We start from the raw sequence: 26,057 nt of genomic DNA on the forward strand, positions 1-26,057 counted from the left end.
CTGTATGGGGACAGGGTAGAGGGGGGACAGAGTCCGAGTGTCACCATCATGACATAATTTATTAGGTGTAGTCAGGGCACAGTCACAAACCCCTTAGAGTAACAGCTGGCCAGCATGCACACAATATTTGGTTCTGGGTGCAGAGACTACTGTATCACCAACACAGATCCTGCAGCTAGAATTATGAAGCCGTTATCGTTGCAGTTCACTCCCCAGTACAAAGGAGGCTCTTGAACATACTGATTATGGGCATGGTAAACATGCCCATGGGGCACTGGGGGCTGGGGCTAGGGTGGGGCTGCAGCTTGGTTGTGATGCGGTGAGGTGGCCTGTGGGGGGCTTGTGGCGTGTCGTGCTGTGCAGCTAGCAAGGGCCTGTCTGCTGACTAATTCTAGCCATTAATTTCACATTTCAGCGTCCCCGCCTGTCATCAGGGCTCTTATCAAAAATACATACCAGACCATAATCACACTACGACTGGCTGCCAACATACCTCAGGAGGCAGACACATGAACACGGATGAAAGATGGGGGGGCAGAGAGAGGGAGCGAGGGAGACATAAGAAAGTGGGACAAAGAGAAGGGATAGGTTGAAAAAGAGAAGTAGGTTATTCAACAGCAGTATTTGAACTTATTTGACACAATAAATACAAAATGCTTTCTTTTGAAACGCTGCTCTCTCAGCACACAGGCACTTACACTTCTGCTGCGGCATATGCTGCAGACACAAACACGAGCGCAATTGTCCCCATTATGAACAACTGTCCTGAGAAGGTGACTGTGAGCCCCTAGGTGATGACTACTGGGTCAGGGTGTCACCCAGTAACAGTTCTGGACCACTCACGACTCGTGGTTCTGTCGGTGTTGCTTTACTCAACAGTAACTGATCTGTGTGCCTTTTACAGATGATGTCCTCTGCAGTCTGAACAGTGAAGGACACAGGACCAGTCTGAGCATTGACTGTAGCAGGAACCCACTTCGGTCTTTTGAGGTAGTTAGCTAAGACAGTTTCTCCAGGATTGAAAGCTCTGTCCTTTGCTCTCAGTTCACAACGTTTGACTTGACTCTCCTGTTGATGTGATACTGTCTCCTTTGCGTTCAGAAGTTTGAGTAGGTCAAAACTTGTGCATAGCTCTCTCTTCATGAGTAGCAGGAAGCTGTTCAAGCATTGGTGCAGTGTCCTTTGACCCTGAGACACTTTTAAGGCATGTTTCATGAAGATGGATATTACGGTGCTGAACTGATGTGCTATACGCCATTCACCGGTAGGAATGTGGCCATTTCTTGGGACACTAGCTGCGGTCCATTTGGAGTTGGAGTGGCGATCTGAACCAACTAAACACTTCCCCAAGCTTCTCGATTGTCTTCTCTGCAGTAGTAGACTTCATGATGGCAATCTCTGGCCACCTGCTATGAGCATATAACCATGAGAAACATTCTGTCTTTGAATGGACCTGCTAAGTCGACGTGTATGCGTGGCCACACCTCCCACAGCCAATCTCACAGATGAAGAAGTGCAAGTTGAAGTACGTTGCAAACCTTCTGAGATGAGGAACATGTTTTTYCTTCTCCTCAATGCTTCCATCCAATCCAGACCACCAGAAGTAGCTTTGTGCGATTTCCTTCATGCGAACCATTCCACATTGACCTGAGTGTAGCTGTTGCAACACTGGTTTCCCCAGCAAAGACGGAATGATAACTCTCCTCCCCCACAGCAGACAACCGGACTGTACTGACAGCTCAGTTCTCCTGGAAAGGTAAGGTTTCAGTTCCGGAGCATCCCCTGCAGCTTCACCTTTGATGATGTCCATCACTTCAGATACCACCGGGCTGTTTCTGGTGTTTCTCCGCACTTCTGTTGAAATAACTGGTGCGTTTTCCACACCTACCACCATAAACATGGATCTATTTCACCACAACAGTCCAAGAAGTACATAGGAACTGGCTAAATACCAGGAATGGCTGCCACTGAACAACTGACAGCTATCATCTTCCCAGTACTTTTGCATATGCAGACTGACAGACACAAATTACCTGGATGTTTTTGTGCATGTCTTATACAGACAATTACAGTCAATGCATCTCTAAACAGGAAATAGATTTTTACTTTGCTGTGATGCCTATTGTGCTGTGACGTGTTTTAGACTCTCCTGCAGATGTGCATATGTGTGCAAGTGGTCCAGTCATACGTATATGCTCCTTTTATACCTAAATTACTTTTTGTTATTTTTTTAGGTTTCTATTTAGGATCAATAATTATCATACAATATCATTCACCACTTCACGTGTTTTATGTAAAAATCTAAACAAATTTTATTGGTCCACACATATATTTAGCATATGTTGTTGTGGGTGTAGCGAAATGATTGCGTTCCTGGCTCCATGCCATATAAGATTTCATATATCTGGACAATTACTATCGCCCCAGCCCCTCTACAGTATTTCTGTCAAATAAAGGATGTTTTGTTATTTCATCCGAACCGACCAACCTGTAGCACGGGGCATTCATTTTCTCCTTGTGTTTGGCTCGCGGATCCACGTGAGGGGCGGCAGGGAGCCGAGAGAGCGTGCTGTTGCCAGTAGCCAATCAGCGAGAAGCATTTCTTTGGCACTATAAAAGCCACTGTGCTTTCATAGTACACAGTATTCACACAGTTGGTTCAAGTGAACAATTGAGAGGTTGTTGTGTTTTGTTTTTAACTAATAAAAGCGATTACTTTAGCTTCATCAGAGACATTATTGAACAATTTGGATTTAGCATCGTTTTGAAAACTGACGGAAGTAGTCAAAATGCGTCTGATCCAGAACATGTCAACCATCGCGGAGTTTGCGACCCCAGAGTGTCTGTCTAACCGGACCATCAAGATAGCGGTGATTGGGGGCAGCGGAGTTGGCAAAACAGGTAAATTGACAAATCAGTTCAACTAAATGTTGACAACTGTATTTTAGTAACTGATGTTATAAATTCATAGGCTACATGATGATTAACTTATGGTCTTCTATTCCAGCTCTGGTAGTAAGATTCCTGACAAGGCGCTTTATTGGCGACTATGAGAGAAACGCAGGAAACCTTTATTCAAGAGAGGTCCAAGTGGACGGAGAGCAGGCAGCCATCCAAGTCCAGGACACGCCGGGTGTTGATGTAAGTTCACTATTTAATTTTTGCTACGTATCCAAATGCGCTCGAGACAACTGCGTCTGAGTGCCCACAGACCAACATTTATTTAGGCTAGTKCACCAGAGCATCTGTGATCAGAGAGGTTTTCTGAATAAATAAAATCAGTATCTACTGTAGTCACAGAACCATAGTAGGCTATGTGAAGTTTGAGCTTTCTGTTCAGAGTTCTTCCCTCCCTGCTCTGGGCACTGGTCCAAACCTGCAGTTTTTGTTCTTACTAAAAGTGCAGTTTTTTTTTTTTTTTAGTCTGGCCTTCTAATTTCCCATTCAGAGAAGAGAATGTCTGAGCCAGGGGTAAATGATACCCCACTTCTGTCTCCTCAGTCACCCTCACCCTGTTCCCCTTTACTCACTCAGGAGGAGAGAGTAGAGGCGTAACATTACCGCCCACTGGTTGACTAGACTACAGCAATCAATTTAATAAAACATACCTTTTGCGTAATGATGGGAACATATTTGGTCTGGCATGAATTTAAATCACTTAGCTATGAGGCTGTCCAGGTTGGATTTTATGAAGTTAATTCATGTATTTTTAACACTGTTCTAAATGAGTTCCAATGTAACAGTTCTCTAATCATGATCTCCATGTTCTCCTCAGGTGACATGCAACGGCCTCAGCCTCCCTGATCATGTGACCTGCTCCATCCAATGGGCAGATGCTGTGGTGTTGGTCTACTCTGTGACTGACCGCCATAGCTTCGATCTGATTGGCCAGTTGCACCAGCTGGTGGCCCGTGCGGGCGGGGCCAACGTGCCTCCTGTCATCCTGCTGGCCAATAAGGCGGACCTGCTGCACATGAGGCGGGTGGATGCCGAACAGGGCCCCTTGTTGGCGGCGGCGCTGGGCTGCTCCTTCTACGAGGTGTCAGCCAGCGAGGACTACAGCCAGGTGCATGGGGCCTTCCACAGGCTGTGCTGCCACATGGCCAAGCAGCAGCCCCAAGCCTCCCTGTCCTCCCATACCACAACTGGAGCAGGAGAAAAGAAGGGGCGCTCACCCCTCATCCCCAGGCCCAAGTCCCCCAACATGCAGGACCTGAAGAGGCGCTTCAAGCAGGCTCTGTCGGCTAAAGTCAGGACGGTCACCTCTGTGTGAGAAGTACTTTGGTTCGTCTACTACACAACATGGTCCAGAGTGGCTACAGAAAATACATTGAACGAGGAGAAATGAGGACAGAAGATTCCTGTCTCGTTTAGGGACTCAATCCTGTATGGATAGAGCAGCCTGACCTGCGACYAGCAGCAGAGACAAAATGGAGGCTCAACTTAGACCTCTGACCGAGGTCACTGTCTGACAGAGGTAATGACCTGTGGGGTGAAACTGTTCACTGAGTCTGCAGACGTCTGCTATGAGGGACAGCAGCTGGGAGGTGTTGGTATGTCAGCCCACAAGAAGGGACAGAGGAGCTGAATGAAGCCCAGACACACTCCAGATTGTGTGAACACTGACATCTTCTCCTGGTAACAAAAGCCTTGAAGGACACTGCACAGAGTATTTTTAGCTGGCGGCAATTTAGTTTTTTAACTTTTTTTTTCTCAGGCTGCCACTGCATGGCAATGCTAAAAAAGCACTGGCATTGTCAGACAAGTCATGCACTTGAGTCAGAGTGCTGAGTTTGTTCACTTTTCAGTTTCTCATCTGTCACAATCTCCAGTTCCCCAGTGCATTCCTTGTACAACAGCCAAAACCATCATTCTGCACATCATGGTAGTGAACTATGAGTGGAAGGCAGGATCACTGTGGGGCAGCAGGGAATGGATATGGGGCTGGGTGGGATGTTGGGGTTATTTGTAATGCACTTTAAGAAAGCCAAATGGTTGACTTATGTCATATTTTTGAAAATAAAATGATTGCATTCATGATGACTCTTGTCTTATAACCTCATGAGTAAAATACAAACAACTTATACGGGCCAGGTAAAGACCTATGTATTATAGGTTAGGCTGTGTGTAGACATGATCTACTATGATGCATACCCATGAACATAGTCCAGGCTCATCCTCAGAGGTGCTGTTCCTCAACCTGGGTGGTGTGACCAATGACAGTTGTAACCCTGGCAAAGACACCACAATGCTATTAGTTATGTGAAAGTTCCTGTCACTAGTGAGGTTCACAGTTCATGCTGATTTGATCTGTGGTCTACTGTCCTATGATTGAGAATATCAGGCTCCAGTCAACATGAAACACCCATCTGAACATGAAAAAAAAGAAGCTTCAGGGCAGTTAATGACATGGAGWTGTGTACAACTCAACTGTTGACCCCTGTTGGACAGACCATGGCCTGTCATTACCACAGAGGCCCTCCACATTCATCTGTCCGACACCTTAGCTCTCTCTCTGAGAACCCGATGCAAAGTGTAAATAAGTTAGTGTAGTGGTTTAATTCTGTACTGTGCCAGAATAGCAAGACGCATCACGTTACTTCTCTCACCTGTAATGAGCTCACACAATTGTTTCATTTCACTCAATGTATTCAGATTTAATTCAAACAAATATATTAAAGCAACTTGATTTGAATGTCATTGTTTTAAGTTGAACTACAAGACAGAATCCTCTTTACCCCAGATTGAATCAAGTTTACATTCAGTAAAGTTTGGAATAAATCCATGAACACTTAATTACCTTAATGTGATTTAGGGAGTACAAGGAATGGAACACAGCTCTTACTAAACTGAAGTAAACATTTAGGAATGCCTTTGAAAAAGCATAAATAGATCCTCTTTCTATCATRTGGTCTGCTCTGCTCACACACCAATGACTCCAATCCATTACCAAACCACAAAACCTCAATGGAGCATCTAATTACTCCTCTCCAGAAAGCGGTACGTGTCGGTGGAGAGTGTGTGGTCCTTGTTCTGTGCTCACACACCGATGTCTGGCACCAGTCTTTGGGTGGTGAAGAGCAGCTCAGGGACATCTGTAGGTCTCAGCAGTCTGGTGGAGAGGACCAGCACCTGGGACAGAGAGCAGACAGACAGACATGGAGAGTCAGACTAGCTCGTGGCTAAATCAGCAACGGAGAAAGACAAACGTTGGTTGTGTTCAGACCATTGGTTCAGACAACTGGAGTAGACATCCTGCTTTAATTAAGTAGATACTGAATGTGAACGGAAGCATTTCACTGTAAGGTCTACACCTGTTGTATTCAGTGCATGTGACTAATACAATTTGATTTAATTTGACCCCATAGAAATCATTCAAATTTATTTAGATAAAGATTAGTTTGTTGTGCCTTGCATCCACATTCAGTATATGACCCAATGACTCAGTTCATACATTAGACAAACCCAGGCTATTCACTTTGAACTGTATTTGAACAAATATCATATGTTTCATTAGTCCAAACAAAACCATTTTCTGACTGCTTTTAAATCTGMGTTAATTAATGACCAAGTCCTTAGAGGACCTATATGTTCCTGGAAGCCAGCCTTTATCAGAACACTACTAGCTGCAGACAGACAGATCGAGCAGGCTGAATGGGTTGGGGTCAGAGTGCGTGTTGAGGTCAGACTGTGTGTGGGCCGCTGGCTGCAGGATGAGGGTCCTACAGTAAGAGCCTCTCTCTTTCTTCTGTTGTTCTGATTAGAGATGTATTCATGACATCAGCCTTTGATGCTGCTCAGGCCTTTCATTCCCTCTAAACTCCATTATACATGCCTTTCATTWACACAGCTAGCCTGGGATTAGACTGTACTGCAGTACACTGGCTTACAGTTCATTAACCATGTACACACAACGTACAATACACACGGATGTTTAGCGTGTGGTTGAGTCAGAGTGTGTGTTGTAGCACACACAATACACAATCAGATGCATTACCACATCACACACAAAGAATGTACACGTGTGTATATAACATTATTTTCTTTCTGCACTATCCATTGTCTGTCACCTGAGAATATGTCTCAGTGTGTGTGTGTGTGTGCATGCGTGCGTGCGTGCGAGAGAGTGACTGTTTATATAATATATAGCTACTCTTGACTTTCTTCAACTCAGCACCCAGATTTTTGTGGTCGACCCCTCCCTGTGTTTTATCCTCAGGCTCCTCTTTTGATGTCACTCAGACTGATGACAAACCCTTGCAAAGTGTTATGTAATGCCACCGAGCCATAACCTGGAGAGCTGTAGCCTAAAAAACACATTCATACCACAGCATTGAAAACTGCACCTGGCCTCTCGCATCTCCTCTGATTTATTTACACCTCACCCTCTTTCCCCTCGCTCTCCAAATCCCCCCTCTTTGCTTTCTTTGTTCGAAGCAAGCTCTGCCAGGTGAGTCGAGAGCAAGCGGCCGTGGTCTCTCACCTGTGTGCCCGGCTTGTGGGCGGAGACTACCTCGCGGATCAGGCGGAGCTCAGAGGGAGTGACTCCMCCCACCAGGAAGAGAAAGAGCAGGGCGTGGTCGCTGGGGTGTGGACGGCTCACCTAGGGAGGGGTTAGGGATTGGGATAAAAATTAGCTAATGTAATTTCATTGGCACAAGTTAACCATATCATAATTAAAGGTTATGCTATGGTTTGTGAGCTGAAACTCTAAAAACAATCTGTGGAGCCAGATTACAGTTCAGCATAAACTGACTCCTTCTCTCTGTCTCTCTCCCCCGCTGTCCTTCAGTCTCTCCACTCTCTGGTCTGAGTCACTGCCCAGCTGGAGGGCAGTGGTCAGAGTGGACTATTCAGCATGAAGGCTTTAAACAACACTCATTCCAGACACACACACGGATTTGTACATGAGTGTGAGTCAGGGGGTCTGGTGCGCCAGCTATGTGTGATTGGTTGGCCTACAGATAATGGCTGTGTTCTATTGGCTGGGAGCAACGCCGAGATCACAACTACAGCCTTTGAATAATACCCGTGCAATCAAAGCTGCAGGGGGGTGGGGACTGGTCCGGGATGGCCAGACATGTGCATCAGGACTGTCTGCCTGGGCTGGCTCAACATGTGTCTTACAATAGGTAGCCTTTATCTGTCAGAGTGTTTGTGTTTGTGTGTGTGTGCGCGTGCATGTGTGTGAGTGTGTGTTTACATTGATCAATATACACAAGTGTGTGGATGTCAGACTGAACATGTGTGTGCAATGTGGTAGGTCAAATGGGTATGGGTCTTTGTGCTCATTTGTATTCATACAACATACAGTATGTACTGTATGAGTGCATTAGCTATACCTGCAGACCAGCATCTACATGTGCATCCTTAAAGAGATATGAACACCCGTCCCCCATCTGGCAACACAAACCCACTGCACTGTAGCACCAACCAAGTGTCAGGTGTACATGTGTATGAGTGAGTGAGGGGAGGGGATGGGAGAGGAGTGGAGGGAGGAGAAACAAAGCAACACACACACCTACACCTAGACAGACAGACACACACTAAAGAACTACAGATGGGGTCTTTTGAAAGTTGTTCCCTAGACAGTGAAGACAGGGAGCTAGACAGTGAAGACAGGGAGCTAGACAGTGAAGACAGGGAGCTAGACAGTGAAGACAGGTAGCTAGACAGTGANAGACAGTGAAGACAGGGAGCTAGACAGTGAAGACAGGGAGCTAGACAGTGAAGACAGGTAGCTAGACAGTGAAGACAGGGAGCTAGACAGTGAAGGTACATCGTGGGACAGACTAAAGGGTGTAACCATGTGTTTTATGGTTAAAGGTTATACTGTGCCGTGGTCAGTGAGTTTTATATGGGTGATTTACTGTATGGAGGGTGTGTATAGTTTTACTATAGGTTTTATATTAAAGGTTACTTTAGAGAAAGTAACCTTTAATATTACACTTTCATAAATAACCCTCTCCGTGTGTGTGTGGTTGGTTCAGTCTCTCACCTTCATGAACATACTGAAGCCAGTCTTGAGCATGTCGGTGAGGCCTCCAGACATGTGTTCTATGTCGGGAGACTCAGGTCTGTCTGGGTGGAAGATCTCCTCCAGAACCTGTCTGAGGAACGGACGGTACATCGCCTGGAGAACACACAGGAACACAGAGGAACAGGACCAGTCAAAACATATTCTACAAATATCACTAGTTACCAGTCTCTTTGTGCTTTGTCCTATTTTGTACTTGTGAGTTATGCCATAGTGACAACAAAGTGGAGGGTGAGCCATATATAACACAGGGATTATATAATGAGTGGGAGTGTGTATTACATCTCTGTGCTAGGTATGTATCTGGGTGAGTAGTGTCTGTCTGGGTTATTGGAATAAAGTTTGTGTTTGAAGAACCCTGAACAGTGGTGTGATCCTCCATCACTGGATGAATGAGAGATGGTGTGATGTGAATAACTATGAAGCAGAGTTAGAAACAGCTTCTCTGTAGGGCAGGCCTCTTATTGAGAAGGTCCATGCAGATGAGATGAGGGTATTGAGTTGTTTATAAGGGGGTTATTGTTACTAGGGATGAAAATAGCTTTGTTTTCAGTTATGAGCCAGTGTGTTGTGGAGGGTATTGTTGAAAACAAGTGTTTGTATGATGTGTTTATGTGTGTGTGGGTGTACTGATGATTTTGTTTTAAATTGCCTTGTTATTGTGTGATTAGTCTACCGTGGTTATTATTGTGAGGCGCATATACTGATTGCAGCCAGGTATTAGTCAGCCAGGCAGGCTGTTAGCTAGGTGAATATGGATGGATAGTCAACGTGACATGACCCAACCTGCTCCAAAAAATACCCCACCGCTCCAGACAGGCACGACATTCCGATAAACCCTGGCAGAACACTACACCTCTACAGATACACACCCAGGAGGTGTACATTTCCCAAGCTGCATATGTCATCACTCCCCCTCTAACACACACATACACACAGACATATACACACACTCACCAACCCTTCTCAGAGAGGAAGAGTTTCTTAATTAAATAGCCATTTGGCCAATATATTTATTCTGTACTCATTCTATCCTTTCACACTAAAAGCACTTTATCACTTTAACACGCTACTGTACTCAGTTCAAAAGTTCTACCTTGGAGTGCTGAGCATGAAGGAGGGCACTTTGAAAATACTATTATAAATAAAGTTATCAATGTTCACATTCTGAAGGTTATAAAGAAAACCTAAGGATAAACACAGTAATGTTTTCCAATTGKACTTGACAAACTCCATACAAAGCTATTGTGTGTAGAGAGACAGAGACAAGAGAAAGAAAGAGTGAAAGAAATAAAGAGAGGAATTCACTGAATGAAGCTACCCGGGCCTATAAAGCAGTCCATTTTTAGATTACAAGGTAAACCAGATTTTTTTTATGTGCGAGAAGTTCATATCCCGAGTTAACAATGCAGCCACAGCTAAGGTATGGCAGAGCTTTATGAGAATTCTCTAAATAGCAGAGTGCTCAGAAGGGTCTGGAGCAAGGTTCCCTCTAAAATGCACAGGTAACGGAGCACAGTAGCCCGAGACTGCAGTGCAGAAATATCAGCCCACAGAGAGATGCAAGAGATTTCACTTTCTGTGGTGGTGCGGCCTACAGCGGAAAATACGGAGCGTAGGGGTTGGTAATGTTCTCTAGTTGCGCCGTGATTGGTTCAGTGTTCTGTTACTCATGGGGACACTACGTCACTGCAAAATCTACAGGGAGAGCTAAAATAATTCAAGCCTCTTGGGTGCTGCCATAGAGTTACATTAGAAGTTCCCATCCAAGAAGGCTCAAGGTCATTGGCCACAGATAAAATGACGTCAAATCACATAATAGCTTTGATTGGACTGATCATGTCAACATCATACTTTCAAAATCTTAGCTAGCAAGCTAGACAAGCAGTCATCAGCATGATTCAAGATGAGAATCTACTGGCAAATCCTTTTCAATTCTTGTCATATGAAAGGAAATTAGAGATAAAAAGTATCGGTGCTCATTGGCCATGAACATTGCACAACAAGTTGGAAATCGCAAATTCAACAATGAGTGTTTTGGAAGGAATCAGTGACTAACTGCAAGCGTTGCAAAACAATCACTAGCCTGCTATCTATRCAGTGGAGTGGGTGTGTGGTCCAAGTCTGGGTTTAKGGGTCTCTTTTCCAAGCTTAAAGGGATAAACATTCACATGCAACACTATGGGCCAGAAAAGATTGACTACGTTGGCAATGCTGTCAATACAGTATGACTTCTGCCTCGTTCAAAACAACTGGAAACTCGGAACTCTGGTAAAAAACGAGCTCCGACTGGGATTTATTTTATTTGATTATTTATATATATTTTACCCCTTTTTCTCCCCAATTTTGTGATATCCAATTGGTAGTTACAGTCTTGTTCCATCGAGAGCATTGCGTCATCCAAAACGCGACCCAGCCAAGCCGCACTGCTTCTTGACAATGCTTGTTTAACCCGGAAGCCAGCCGCACCAATGTGCCAGAGGAAACACCGTACACCTGGCGACCGTGTCAGCGTTCATTGCACCTGGCCCGCCACAGGAGTCGCTAGAGCGCGATGGGACAAGGACAACCCGGCTGGCCAAACCCTCCCCTAACCCGGACAACACTGGGCCAATTGTGCGCCACCTCATCGGTCTCCCGGTCGTGGCCGGCTGTGACACAGTCTGGGATCGAACCAGGATCTGTAGTGACACAGCTAGCACTGCGATGCAGTACCTTAGACCACGGGAAAATATGTTTTGAACAGAATTTCAAGACGGGAATTCTGGCCTCTTTCTAGAGCTCCGACCTGAAGATCACTGACGTCATGATTCAACATAGTTTTTTCCCCCAAGTTCACAGTTTTCTTGAAAGCACCATAAATCCAGAGAAAGACAGACTTTGATAACAAAGTTTGATGACAAAATTTGCCCACAAGGACCGCCGTGCCACCTTCCTGTTCAAGTGAGCACAGCACAACAAGGTGAGTCAAAAATGGTGTTATGTATGCCAGCGAGATATGTATACTGTAGCTAAGAAAATAATACTAAGTCTATGTTGTGTAGTAAGCTGTTAGTAGCCCATGTGCCTCACCCTAATAATTTGGTCCCTTTCCCCCTCATAACTTAGCCTACTGTTCTGACTTGGTGGTGCACATGTAGCCTATAGCCTGTTTTAGAGAAATGTAATCATGGAATATTTTAAGAACTTTCCTTGTCTGCTTATATGCCCCCTTTATTTATCCTACGGATCTAACTTGGTGCGGAGAGAGAATACTGTAAGAACGGCCCATGTTCTGAATTCTGTCGCTGTACATTTCAAAAGTGGGGGTTTGCCCCACCAAGATTTACATGATAAAATCGCCACAGACTGTTTGTAAATCGGTTAATGTTGCATAGGCTTCCGTTTTTTAAGTCATGTAAAAAAGAAATCTGAGTGGTAGAGCTCGGCTTGCATTTTGACACAGAAAGTAATTTTGACATGACTTGGTGACCACTTCTAGAGTTTTCCCTGTAAACACTATCAACGTTTCCCTTTACTGTGGCAATTGTGATCGAATCAATGCAATATTAGCCACTTTCAATGCAACATACCAAAACAAAAAAAACTATGCAAGAGATTTTGTTGAAGGTGCATCGGAGTACTCAGCCAGTACTACACTACACAGACCTGTACGGCATAAACAAATCAGAGCTGCAGTAGGCCTACATGCAAACAGACCATTGCCATATATGGATCTGTGCCATTTACTTTGAACTGGACTGTGTATACAGCATGAGCGGTAGATGAGTAGACGCGCTTGTTTTGAGATCAAAGCGAGAGCTGCATGTAGTCACATGTGCACATTTTGGTCATATCCTTTGCTATTTAGTGAGTTATTAGCCCAGTTATAGATACATTTACATTTAAGTCATTTAGCAGACGCTCTTATCCAGAGCGACTTACAAATTGGAAAGTTCATACATATTCATCCTGGTCCCCCCGTGGGGAATGAACCCACAACCCTGGCGTTGCAAGCGCCATGCTCTACCAACTGAGCCACACGGGATAATTTGTAGTCAGCAATAGGGGAGTGATTGCTTCCTACAAGAGCAGAAAACACATACATTTCTAGACATGTTTAAAAAGCTAGTCAGGTAAATCAAGTTTATTTTAATCAAATCAAGTTTATTTTATATAGCCCTTCGTACATCAGCTAATATCTCGAAYTGCTGTACAGACACCCAGCCTAAAACCCCAAACAGCAAGCAATGCAGGTGTAGAAGCACGGTGGCTAGGAAAAACTCCCTAGAAAGGCCAAAACCTAGGAAGAAACCTAGAGAGGAACCAGGCTATGAGGGGTGGCCAGTCCTCTTCTGGCTGTGCTGGGTGGAGATTATAACAGAACTATGCCAAGATGTTCAAAATGTTCATAAGTGACAAGCATGGTCAAATAATAATCATGAATAATTTTCACTTGGCTTTTCATAGCCGATCATCAAGAGTTGAAAATAGCAGGTCCGGGACAGGTGGCGGTTCCATAACCGCAGGCAGAACAGCTGAAACTGGAATAGCAGCAAGGCCTTTTTTAAAGAGTTTTTTTTGTCTTAAAGGGGCAGTGTTGTATTTTGAGACAGGCTTGAATAAGCTAAGTAGCCAATAGACAGAGGGTAGCGTAATTGGTCTGATTCTCTGTAATAATGGTATGGGAATAATAATGCATTTTATTTTGTAAAGTGGTTTCTTGCATCAAACACAACATTTTCAGTCTGAAGGACAAGTGGATAAAAAGGATAATGTAAAACCCTGCATGTTTTTTTTTTTAAAGTCTCATGGAATGGCCTACATTGAACACTACCCATTGGCTGCTACTGTAGGCTGAATGATAGAACAGCAATTTCCATGTTCAAATGTTATGACATGCATTTCCTCCATTGTTTTTGATGGCAGGCCACTCTGGTAGGCCTACATTATGATCAAATAGCCACAGTAGCCTACATTGCCAATGTTAAAACTGAAACTAAAAGTAGGTACAGCCTCAGTGTTCACAGTAAACGCGCGCTGGAAGTTGAACAGAATTTTCTCAACATTCGAGTTTACGCTCAGCAGACCTGAAATTGGTTCTGTGCCGAATTTRTTTTGCGGGAACATTGTTCTGGAGGTTAGCGTCTTTCTAGAAAGGGTAGCTAACACATACACACACACGCGCAAAACTGTGCTCTCAAAACTTGAAGAGATAGATTTTCTTGACACCTAGCAACCAGTATCAACACAGAGCAAAGAGTTCCATCCTCCTCTGCTTGACTCATGTGTGATACAGTAATATCCAGGTAGACACACCCTTCTGACCTCAAACATGGCATCCTCACACCTTTGACACCTGTCAACCAGATTCACCCCATCAGTATCTAATGAAGTGATTCTACCTCATGCTGACAGCCATCTCAGCCATATTAGGCATGTGTGGGGAGACTGACTGTGTTATATAAAAGCAACATTTTATTTAAAAAAAAACATCATTAAGCACTTCAACTTCCCCATGCAAATACATGTTAGCTCAGTGAGCAAACACAAACAAACAAAACACAAACAAACCTGGGAGTAAACACATGACTAACTCATCTAAACACGCATTCACATACAGAGAGAAAGAGAGGTTTGAACACATTGGCCTACGCGTTCAAATGAAACAAACAAACCAATTCATTCATCTCCCCATCCGCCCACAAGACAAAACAGTCCTTTATAGCCTCATCTTTAGTCATCCTGCTATCACCCAGTCCTCCCATGACATTTGGATTGAATTTCCCTGTTACTAATAGATATTTATTCCCCCTGGGACTCACCTACTAAAGAGGAGGATAACAAACTATTCACGCCAAACACCCACACTATCAACAACAGTATAATTAAGCAATAAGGCACGGGGGTGTGGTATATGGCCAATATACCACGGCTAAGGGATGTTCTTAGGCACGACACACCCCGAAGTGTCTTATTGCTATTATAAACTGGTTACCAACGTAATTAGATCAGTAAAAATAAATGTTTTGCCATACCCGTGGTATACGGTCTGATATACCATGGCTGTCAGCCAATCAGCCTTCAGGGCTCGAACCACCTAGTTTATAATGAAGAATGACCTGGATTATCAGTTGATATAACAAGTCTCTAGCTGGCTTCAAGTTCCAAAAGCTGGTCTAGGATTAGCTCTAAACCCTGAAAAAATAAAACCAACACCGTCTGCAAGTCTATGGATAAAACTTTGTATTGGGTGTTGAGAGCGAAGAAGTCTCACTTAGTTTGCTGAGTGCTTTCTGCTGAATAGGTGGACCTTCCTCCGTTTAGCCCCCAGAATGACAAGAGTCTCATCAGACTCCTCAGAGAGTGGTTGCTATGGCAATGGAAGAAAACTATTACTTTATGTGAGACTAACAATGGCACTGCAACCTTCCAACCAAAACAAATATCCTTTCTAGGCTTCTCAGTACAGTGTGTGTGTGTGTGTGTGTGTGTGTGTGTGCAGGTAAACTCAATTGATAGATCTTCTTGGAATTGTCTCCCACTGTTGCGGTGTTAATGATAGGTCTTCTTGGAATTGTCTCCTACTGTTGCGGTGTCAATGTATTTTCCCTCTTAACTCACTCCTCTACCTTGAGATGGACAGGATAGCAGTAATGAGATCACGGATGTTTCCTCTTCAAGCCATTCCAGTCATGCTCTAAACCCTCCCCCCCTCTTTTCTTGAGCATGTGAAGTGTCTGACCTCTTCTGGGAAGAAATAATTGATTAACAGCATGACAAGTTCCAATGGATAATGCAGGTATATACTTGTGTGCACTGCATATGTTACTGAGCATTGTGTGTGTGCTATGAAACACACCATACCTGGTTAGTGTCTTTTTATGTCAGAGACAGGGGCAGGCAGAGAAACAGACGACAAAAAGGCAAACAGGCAGACGCAAGAACGAGAAAGAAGAGAAAGAGAGGAGAAGAGAGAGAGAAAGAGAGAAAGAGAGCAGAGAGAGAGCAGAGAGAGAGAGAGAGAGAGAGAGAGAGAGAGAGAGAGAGGAGAGAGAGAGAGAGAGAGACGAGAGAGAGAGAGAGAAGAGAGAGAGAAGGAGAGAGAGAGAGAGAGAGAGAGAGAGAGAGAGATAGAGAGAGAAGAAGAGAGAGAGAGAGAGAGAAGAGAGAGAAGAGAGAGAGAGAGAGAGAAGGAGAGAGAGAGAGAGAGAAGAGAGAGACAGAGAGAGAGAGAAAGAGAAGAGAGAGAGAGAGAGGAGAGAGAGAGAGAGAAGACAGAAGACAGGCAGCAGAGAGAGAGACAGAGACAGAGAGAGACAGAGACAGGAGAGAGAGAGAAAGGAGAAGAGAAAGAGACAGAGAGATAGACAGAGAGAGAGAACAGACAGACTGGAGAGAGAGAAAGGCAGAGAGAGAGAGAGCAAGAGAGAAAAACAGAGCAGCAGAGACGATGGTCAGACAGAGAGAGAGATTATCTAATTGCTATTATCTACTTCACTTGCTTTGGCAATGTTAACATATGTTTCCCAATTGAGAGAGCAGAAACAGGCGCAGGCAGGAGAAATGGACAGAGAGAGAGAGAGAAGAAGGCACAGGACAGAAAGAGAGGAAGGCAGAGACAAACCAGAGAGACTGACAGACAGCGAACAAAGAGACCAGAGATACTGACAGACAGGAACAAAGTGACCAGAGATACTGACAGACAGGAACAAAAGAGAGCCGGAGATACTGACAGACGGAACAAAGAGAGCCAGAGATACTGACAGACAGGAACAAAGAGCAGCCAGAACTCAACAGAACAAAGTAGTAGACAGACAGGAACAAAGTGAGCCAGAAGATACTGACCAGACAGAACAAAGTGACCAGAAACTGACAGACAGGAACAAAGTGAGCCAGAATACTGACAGACAGGAACAAATGAGCCAGAGATACTGACAGACAGGAACTAAGTGAGCCAAGATAACAGACAGACAGACAACAAAGTGAGCCAGAGAACTGACAGACAGAACAAAGTGATCCGACGATACTGACAGACAGTGAACAAAGTGATGCCAGAGATACTGACAGACAGGACACAAGTGACCAGAGATACTGACAGACAGGAACAAAGTAGCCAGAATACTGACAGACAGAACAAAGTAGCCAAATACTGACAGACAGGAACAAAGAGAGCCAGAGACACAGATTGTAAGATTTGTAATTACTTACTCGCAGTGATTACATTTGACATAGTGCTGTTACACTCTGGGAAAAAGAACATTGGGTTCTTAAGTGTCTGAAAGAAAAATGCCGCCCCCCTCTCACTGTCTGACCGTGAGGAGTATTCTAAGATTAGAGGGAGAGGAGGTTGTCATTAACAAAGACATCTTGACCTGAAGACATCAAATTGACTAGAAGAGCGACTCAGTGGGGAGAGACGTGGTGATGAGAGTGTTTCTGTATTTTTTGAGTTTCTGTCAAGAAAAGCCAGTAACTCACAGATACAAAGCTCTGATCCATTTAATTGTACTCATTCATCATTCAACAGGAACAGAGAGAGTACTAACACATAGCACACCCACGCACACAGCTGTCTTACTATACTTATGAAGACTTTTTGGCGACCAAGAATTGATTGCCATTTAAAATCTTAAAGCCCTAAACCTAACTTTCATCTTAAGCCCTAACCCTAACTTTAATCTTAAACRCTAACCCTAAACCTAAACACTAACCCCTAATTCTAATCCTAACCGCTAAACCTAAAATAGCCTTTTTACAAGTGAGGACCGGAAAAATGCCCTCACTTCTCTGTATTTTAGTTGGTTTACTATTTGTGTGAGGACTTTTGATACTCACAAGTATACTAAAATGTGCACGCACACACACACACGCTAAAATCGAAGGGCACAGCTATTATGCAGAGGCTTTGCCACTGTTTGGGGCCAGGCAGACATAGAGAACTAGAATGCAGATAATAGATGGGGTTGTAATTTTTACTACCCTGAAATAAACATGATAATACTGTATATCCAACTCTTTGTGAGCTGTGGCTGGGGGAAGGTACAGTCAGAGGAAATGTATTGATGGTAGATTGGATTGCAATATATGTCATGGAACATGTCATGAAATATACATAATTAAACCTACATCATTAAATAGTCTATAAATACATGCAATTATCAGATATCTTAAGCAGCATATTGTAAGGTGAGGGGAAAATAAGAGTGAAAGTAGGAGACATTCAGAGAGACATGCTAACATCTACAGGGCCCTGTTTTCATTTTTAAAAGTTATCTATCTGGATTTCGCCTATCGAATAGGATTAAATACATAGAAATAGAATGAATAGAACGGACAAATGATTTCCTTTAATGGTGACTCCTGTTCTATTCATTCTATTTCTCTATGCCAGGGGTTCTTAAACTTTTTCAGCCTGGACCCAAATAAGAAATTCTGTCTTTTCCTGGGACCCAGGCTTAGGAAAATATGCAACTATACGTAAATATCGGTACATTTCAATGCACTTATGCCTAAAAAAAATGCAATATAGGCGAAAAACAAATAACAATGAAACACCCATAAATATATTTTCATGTTTATTTTTCCCCATTAAAAACACTCCTACACACCTGTCTAGGTTGGAACTGTTGCTGTTAAAATACAATACATCATTTCATTCTGAACTTGAATAAATGGATTGATCACATCACACAGATGTATAACTGAACACACACACAGGCTTTTTGATCGTGCAACCCTAAGTAACAGTACAGATCAAAACAGTCAGGCCTACTTACTGTATACATTATTGTTGATAGACAGTCTAGGTTGGAACTGTTGCTGTTAAAATACATATTTTTTTATTCTGAACTGGAATAAACTGATTGATCACATCACACAGATGTAGACCAGAACACACACACACAGTCCTAATGAGAGCTGTGTGGCTGGTTGAAGTTTTCAACAAGCATGTCTATTCTGGGCTCAGTTTTTCACAGTGCAACACTGGTCATGCTCAGCATTGACACTGTTTCTGTACTTGACAACCCTGACTCGCATAGGTATGTGGTGCCAAACTGGATCAGAACATCTACTGCTTTCTCAGTCAGGCAGGAGACCGCTTCCTGCTGCAGATGAGCAACCCAGAACTGTGTGTTTGTCTCAAAAAGCATCTTGCTTCAATCAGTTTATTCCAGTTCAGAATAAAAATTAATAATTGTAACAGCAACAGTTCCAAAAATAATTTCTGCAGTAAAATGTACAGTAGGCCTGATAATTTTTAATCTTCATCTGTACTGTTTCTTGGGGTTGTACTATCAGTAGCTACTAGCTTGCTTTGGCTAACGTTAGCTATTAGCTGTGTAACGTTACAAGGCCAGGGGATTGTTTGAAAGAGAAACTCACATCTACTATGAGAGACAGTACTCTCTTATTTCTGCTCATCCTCGCCTGTTATAAAATGACAACAATGCCTTGCTAGCTGACTTACTTTTCCACTGTCGAAGCAGTTTCCTGAAGCATTCCGCCCTGTTCTGAAAGAACTCTCTGGGTTTACCATCATGCTGTGGATGTTTGGTCAGGACGTGTCGTTTTCATTTGTTTCGTTTTGAGAGACTCATTACTAAGCACTTCCCCACGCAAAARACATTGTGGGCGCTCCTCGTTATTTCTCAAAGTTTGTATGAAAGAGACAGAAAGTCATCACTGTATTTGCGTTTCATGACGATTGAGCTCAGTCAGAACTTGTGGCAAGCATGAGTCCATTTCATGACAGCGGTGAGCGATGGCGAGTGGGAATAACAAGTCAGTGGCTTGAACGACAGCGCTGCAGCGTGTGGGTCGTGGAGTAATCTTCTTGGAAAACTGCAAAAAAAAAATCTGGTAAACCGCGAAGCACACGGGCATCTCCCTCTCCCACTCGCGCAGCTGCCAAACTGGGCAGGGACCGCTGCTAAGCAGAGAGCGCACTGAACAGAGAGCGCAGTTGCACTTGGCCAAATCAATTCCAGTAATTCATGAAATAATTATACAGTTACGTCGCGACCCACCATTAACAGGTCCATACTTTAAGAATCGCTGCTCTATGCATTTAATCTGATTAAATGTATAGAGGCAAAATCCAATTTTTGAAAACTGGGTCCAGGTCATAACAACATGTGTGAGAGAAAGAGAGCCAGTTGAAAACCCCAGCATACCAAGGTCATGAATCTCCCTTTCCCTTTCCATTGTGCCCCAAACAGTTTCCCACTACTACTACTTTCCACCTCTTTTCAACAGCAATCTTCACATGCCTTGCCTTTTACACAGTAGCACTCTGTTAAATTACTTGGGCAATGGTTTTCCTTTCAGAAGAGAGGTATCATTATGTCACATCATTCACTCTAGACAATAACTCTGACAGTTAAGGACAGGGTTATTGTAAGTCGCTCTGGATAAGAGCGTCTGCTAAATGACTTAAATGTAAATGTTATCTAGAGTGAGAGAGAGGAGAGGTAATGAGCAAATGAGCTCCTGAATTGTTCAGCATGTTCTTAAAGAATTTAGAGATTTAGAGTTAGATAAACTTAGATTTTTTTTGTCAGGGACATATACAGGATGCAACTCTCTACAACATAACCTTCGCTCCAAATCAAAACTCAAAACCTACAACCTGATTTTGGACGGAATTACGGAATCACCTGGAAGGCTTACAACTACCAAAGATCATTATTCCAAAGCTATACAGCAAATGTTCTGGAAAACAACAGAAACCTGAAAACAACATCCAACCTGGAACTGAGTGAGTAATGTTTAGTCTAAAGCTTTATTTTATTTCCAAAAGCCAAGAAGAAAAATACATTACTTTACTTTATAAGGACTGAATGCTAAATTAAGGCTGCCAAGCTTGATAGAACTTCAATTAGCACTAACGTGTAAAGTGAGAGGTGTCAAAGCCCTTTAGCCCAACAATGGCAGGAGAGTCGAACAGTCTACTTCAACCAAATGGAGAGGCCTTAGAAGCTGCCTCCCGCTGTTCAGAGGTAATTAAAATACAGTACCCTGTGTATGTAAAGAATGATAAGGCAAGAAAATATCACAAAATGAAGCTCCTAATGGAAAATCAAGACACCTTTTGCTGACTATTATAAAAATGGGAACATCAGCAATCTCATCTTCCACACAAACCATCCCCTGGCATGGCACAGTGCTATATTAGCACACAACCCCTCTGTTAAGAGGGGGGTGTTACCGAGGGGTAGAAACTCAGGATACTTGACAACGAGGACTCTGAGTCAGCTAATATAAATCTCAATAAGACTGGAACAGTATTGGTACAGGGCAACCCCAAACAGTTTCAGCTGGACTTTCACCTAATCAAAGAATTAGCTCAGCAGGAGAAGCTCTCCCTTGAGAAAGATACCCCCACCCCGAGCAGGTCAGACCAGACCTCTTCATTATATAACCCCACAGACGAGCACTCCCAAGCGGAAAGTCAACCTCCCAGCACAGAGTACTACCCCCTCATTGAAATGAAGGATACATTTATCCAGRTGGAGGTAAGGAAGGTGGATCTGGAACAACAAGTGATTACGCTCCAGTCAGCACAGACCCAGACAATAGTCCAGCACAACAACACCCCCTTAACCAGACCCGGAGAGATGGAGGTAGAGAGAGACATATCTGCACTCTGGACTGTGGTGAGACAACTTCAACAGGAGCAAGAGCAAGAGAAGAACAGAGCACTAGAGGAGAGGATCAGACTGCTAGAGGAGAGGGTGAGAGGGATGGCGTGTGACAGGGAACAACCTACTAGAGAGGTGGCATCCCCCGCAGAGTACTCCTTATGGACTCAAATGGGAAGAAAACCTTTTTCCCAAACACAGTGTGTCTAAACTCTGGTGTCCAAACACCCAGCGCGCCCTAGACCTTCTGTCTGAGAACCAACTAGGTTCACCTAGGCACATAATACACACAGGCACAAATGGCCTGAGAGCACAGCAGGAAAGGGTGGCCACAGCACTCAAGGGAGTGATTGAAAAGTCTTCTTCTACTTTCCCCAATGTACACGTGGTTATATCCACCCTGCTACCACGAAAAGACTTCCACCCTGCTACCATACAGCGGGTAAACGCAATTATTTCCCGTGACTGTGCCTCAAAACCAAATGTTTACCTGGCCCACCACTCCACCCTGGACTTGAACAGCCTCTATGACCAGGTCCACCTATACAAGGCAGAAGTACCCACCTTAGCCCGGACCCTAAAGGACATCGCTCTCAAACGCAGCCCCAACACCTCACACAGGAGCAGCAGATCAATAGACACCCCGCCCAGACCAGCGAGACACTCTCCCAGACCTGCGGGACCCCCCCTCCCCAGACCTACACATAGAGGACCCACGGCGAGAGGACCAACATCCAGACCACAACACCATCAGCCATATCCACAACCCCACCCCAACCAATCAACCATGCCCACACCACATTTAGGCCCCTTCAGATCAAACCTATGCCCCTCCTGCCCTCCCCATGCACCCCACCCCCGCAAAGAGGGCCTCAACATGGAAGTCACACATAAGCCCAGGCCGTGAGCAGGCAAGCAGACCCAACCCCCACTCTTACACTAGCCCAAGCCGATGGCATGTACCAGATGCTCAGCAGGCTCTGCTCACACTTACTGGCCTGAGGCCAAACCACACAAATAACAACATTATTTATTTTATTTCACCTTTATTTAACCAGGTAGGCAAATTGAGAACACGTTCTCATTTACAATTGCGACCTGGCAATTAGACACTTTATGGAACACAAAGCCTTCACTGTCTCATCCTGGAATATCAAAGACCTGAGGTCATCTGCCTTTGGCCTAAAGAGCACGAACCTGGACTTCATCAAAGAAATCGGAAATACAGACATTGTCATCCTACAAGAAACATGGTATAGAGGAGACGGACCCACTGGTTGCCCTCTAGGTTACAGAGAGCTGGTAGTCCCATCCACCAAACTACCAGGTGTGAAACAAGGAAGGGACTCGGGGGGTATGCTAATTTGGTATAGAGCAGACCTAACTCACTCCATTAAATTAATCAAAACAGGAACATTTTACATTTGGCAAGAAATTCAAAAGGAAATTATTTTAACAGAGAAAAATGTGCTCCTGTGTGCTACCTATATCCCCCCACTAGAGTTCCCATACTTTAATGAAGACAGCTTCTCCATCCTGGAGGGGGAAATCAATCATTTCCAGGCCCAGGGACATGTTCTAGTCTGTGGCGACCTAAATGCCAGAACCGGACAAGAACCTGACACCCTCAGCACACAGGGGGACAAACACCCGCCTGGAGGTGACAGCATTCCCTCCCCCATATGCCCCCCTAGGCACAACTATGACAACATAACCAACAAAAACGGGTCAGAACTCCTGCAGCTCTGTCGCACGCTGGGTATATACATAGTCAATGGTAGGCTTCGAGGGTACTCCTATGGTAGGTACACCTATAGCTCATCTCTTGGCAGTAGTACTGTAGACTTTATCACTGACCTCAACCCAGAGTCTCTCAGAGGGTTCAAAGTCAGCCCCCTGACACCCCTATCAGATCACAGCAAAATCACAGTCTACTTCAGCAGAGCAATACTCAATCATGAGGCATCAAAGCCAAAGGAACTGAGTAATATTAAGAAATGCTATAGATGGAAGGAATGTAGTGTGGAAACCAACCAAAAAACTATTAGGCAACAACAAATTCCATCCCTTTTAGACAACTTCCTGGACAAAATGTTCCACTGCAATAGGGAAGGTGTAAACTTGGCAGTAGACAATCTTAACAGTATATTTGACCTCTCAGCTTCCCTATCAAATCTAAAAATTTGAAACAGAAAACCGAAGAAGATGAACAACAATGACAAATGGTTTGATGAAGAATGCAAAAACCTAAGAAAGAAATTGAGAAACCTGTCCAACCAAAAACATAGAGACCCAGAAAACCTGAGTCTACGCCTTCACTATGGTGATTCACTAATACAATACAGAAATACACTACAGAAAAAGAAAAAACAGCACGTCAGAAATCAGCTCAATGTAATTGAAGAATCCATAAATTCTAACCACTTCTGGGAAAACTGGAAAACACTAAACAAACAACAACAACAAGAATTGTCTATCCAAAATAGAGATGTATAGGTGAACCACTTCTCCAAAGTTTTTGGCTCTAAAACAAAGAACAAACAGCAAAAACATATACATGATCAAATACTAAATCTTAGAATCAACTATTAAAGACTACCAGAACCCACTGGATTCTCCAATTACCTTGAATGAACTACAGGACAAAATAKAAACCCTCCAACCCAAAAAGGCATGTGATGTTGATGGTATCCTCAATGAAATGATKAAATATACAGACAACAAATTCCAATTGGCTATACTAATTTTTTTTAACATCCACCTCAGCTCTGGAATCTTCCCCAATATGTGGAACCAAGGACTGATCACCCCAATCCACAAAAGTGGAGACAAATTTGACCCCAATAACTACTGTATGCTTTGTGTCAACAGCAACCCTGCATTATCATTAACAGCAGACTCATACATTTCCTCAGTGAAAACAATGTACTGAGCAAATGTCAAATTGGCTTTTTACCAAATGATCGTACGACATATCACGTATTCACCCTGCACACCCTAATTGACAAACAAACAGACCAAAACAAAGGCAAAGTCTTCTCATGCTTTGTTGATTTCCTAAAAGCCTTCGACTCAATATGGCATGAGGGTCTGCTATACAAATTGATGGAAAGTGGTGTTGGTGGAAAAACATACGACATTATAAAATCCATTTACACAAACAACAAGTGTGCGGTTAAAATCGGCAAAAAACACACACATTTCTTTCCACAGGGCCGTGGGGTGAGACAGGGATGCAGCTTAAGCCCCACCCTCTTCAACATATATATCAACGAATTGGCGAGGGCACTAGAACAGTCTGCAGCACTCGGCCTCACCCTARTAGAATCCGAAGTCAAATGTCTACTGTTTGCTGATGATCTGGTGCTTCGGTCACCAAACAAGGAGGGCCTACAGTAGCACTCAGATCTTCTGCACAGATTCTGCCAGACTTGGGCCCTGACAGTAAATCTCAGTAAGGCCAAAATAATGGTGCTCCAAAAAAGGTCCAGTCGCCAGGACCACAAATACAAATTCCATCTAGACACCGTTGCCCTAGAGCACACAAAAAACTATACATACCTTGGACTAAACATCAGCGCTACAGGTAACTTCCACAAAGCTGTGAACGATTTGAGAGACAAGGCAAGAAGGGCATTCTATGCCATCAAGAGGAACATAAAATTCGACATACCAATTAGGATCTGGCAAAAAATACTTGAATTAGTTATAGAACCCATTGCCCTTCATGGTTGTGAGGTCTGGGGTCTGCTCACCAACCAAGAATTCACAAAATAGGAACAAAGACCAAATTGAGAATCTACATGCAGAATTTTGCAAAGATATCCTTAGTGTACAACGTAAAACACCAAATAATACATGCAGAGCAGAATTAGGCCGATACCCGCTAATTATCAAAATCTAGAAAAGAGCTGTTAAATTCTACAACCACCTAAAAGGAAGCGATTCCCAAACCTTCCATAACAAAGCCATCACCTACAGAGAGATTAACCTGGAGAAGAGTCCCCTAAGCAAGCTGGTCCTGGGGCTCTGTTCACAAACACAAACAGACCCCACAGAGCCCCAGGACAGCAACACAATTAGACCCAACCAAATCATGAGAAAACAAAAAGATAATTATTTTCAATGTGTAATTAGTAATTAACAAACAAACAGCAAACTAGAATGCTATTTGGCCCTAAAAAGAGAGTACCCAGTAGCAGAATACCTGACCACTGTGACTGACCCAAACTTAAGGAAAGCTTTGACTATGTACAGACTCAGTGAGCATAGCCTTGCTATTGAGAAAGGCTGCCGTAGGCAGACCTGGCTCTCAAGAGAACACTGCCCACAAAATGAGGTGGAAACTGAGCTGCACTTCCTAACCTCCTGCCCAATGTATGACCATATTAGAGACA

The 26,057-nt window shown here is 43.7% G+C and overlaps 2 protein-coding genes across 2 annotated transcripts in view; one reads left to right on the top strand and one right to left on the bottom strand.

The window, feature by feature from the left end:
* Positions 1-2,653: 2,653 nt before the first annotated feature.
* Positions 2,654-5,037, top strand: LOC111975674 (ras-like protein family member 11B). The gene is made up of 3 exons (XM_024004167.2): positions 2,654-2,901; positions 3,008-3,141; positions 3,776-5,037. Exons 1-3 carry the CDS (start codon positions 2,790-2,792, stop codon positions 4,271-4,273), a joined length of 744 nt encoding a protein of 247 aa, XP_023859935.1. The 5' UTR covers positions 2,654-2,789; the 3' UTR covers positions 4,274-5,037.
* Positions 5,038-5,642: 605 nt separating this feature from the next.
* LOC111975673 (sec1 family domain-containing protein 2-like) overlaps positions 5,643-26,057 on the bottom strand; it is a 153,105-nt gene continuing 132,690 nt past the window's right edge. The window contains exons 5-7 of the mRNA XM_024004166.2: positions 8,999-9,133; positions 7,484-7,603; positions 5,643-6,132 (exon numbers count right to left, since the gene is read on the bottom strand). Coding sequence (XP_023859934.2) covers positions 6,040-6,132; positions 7,484-7,603; positions 8,999-9,133 — 348 coding nt within the window. The 3' untranslated portion in view covers positions 5,643-6,039. The remainder of the gene's footprint in view (positions 6,133-7,483; positions 7,604-8,998; positions 9,134-26,057) is intronic.

This window comes from Salvelinus sp. IW2-2015, linkage group LG16, assembly GCF_002910315.2.
Source record: "Salvelinus sp. IW2-2015 linkage group LG16, ASM291031v2, whole genome shotgun sequence".
Lineage (NCBI taxonomy): Eukaryota > Metazoa > Chordata > Actinopteri > Salmoniformes > Salmonidae > Salvelinus > Salvelinus sp. IW2-2015.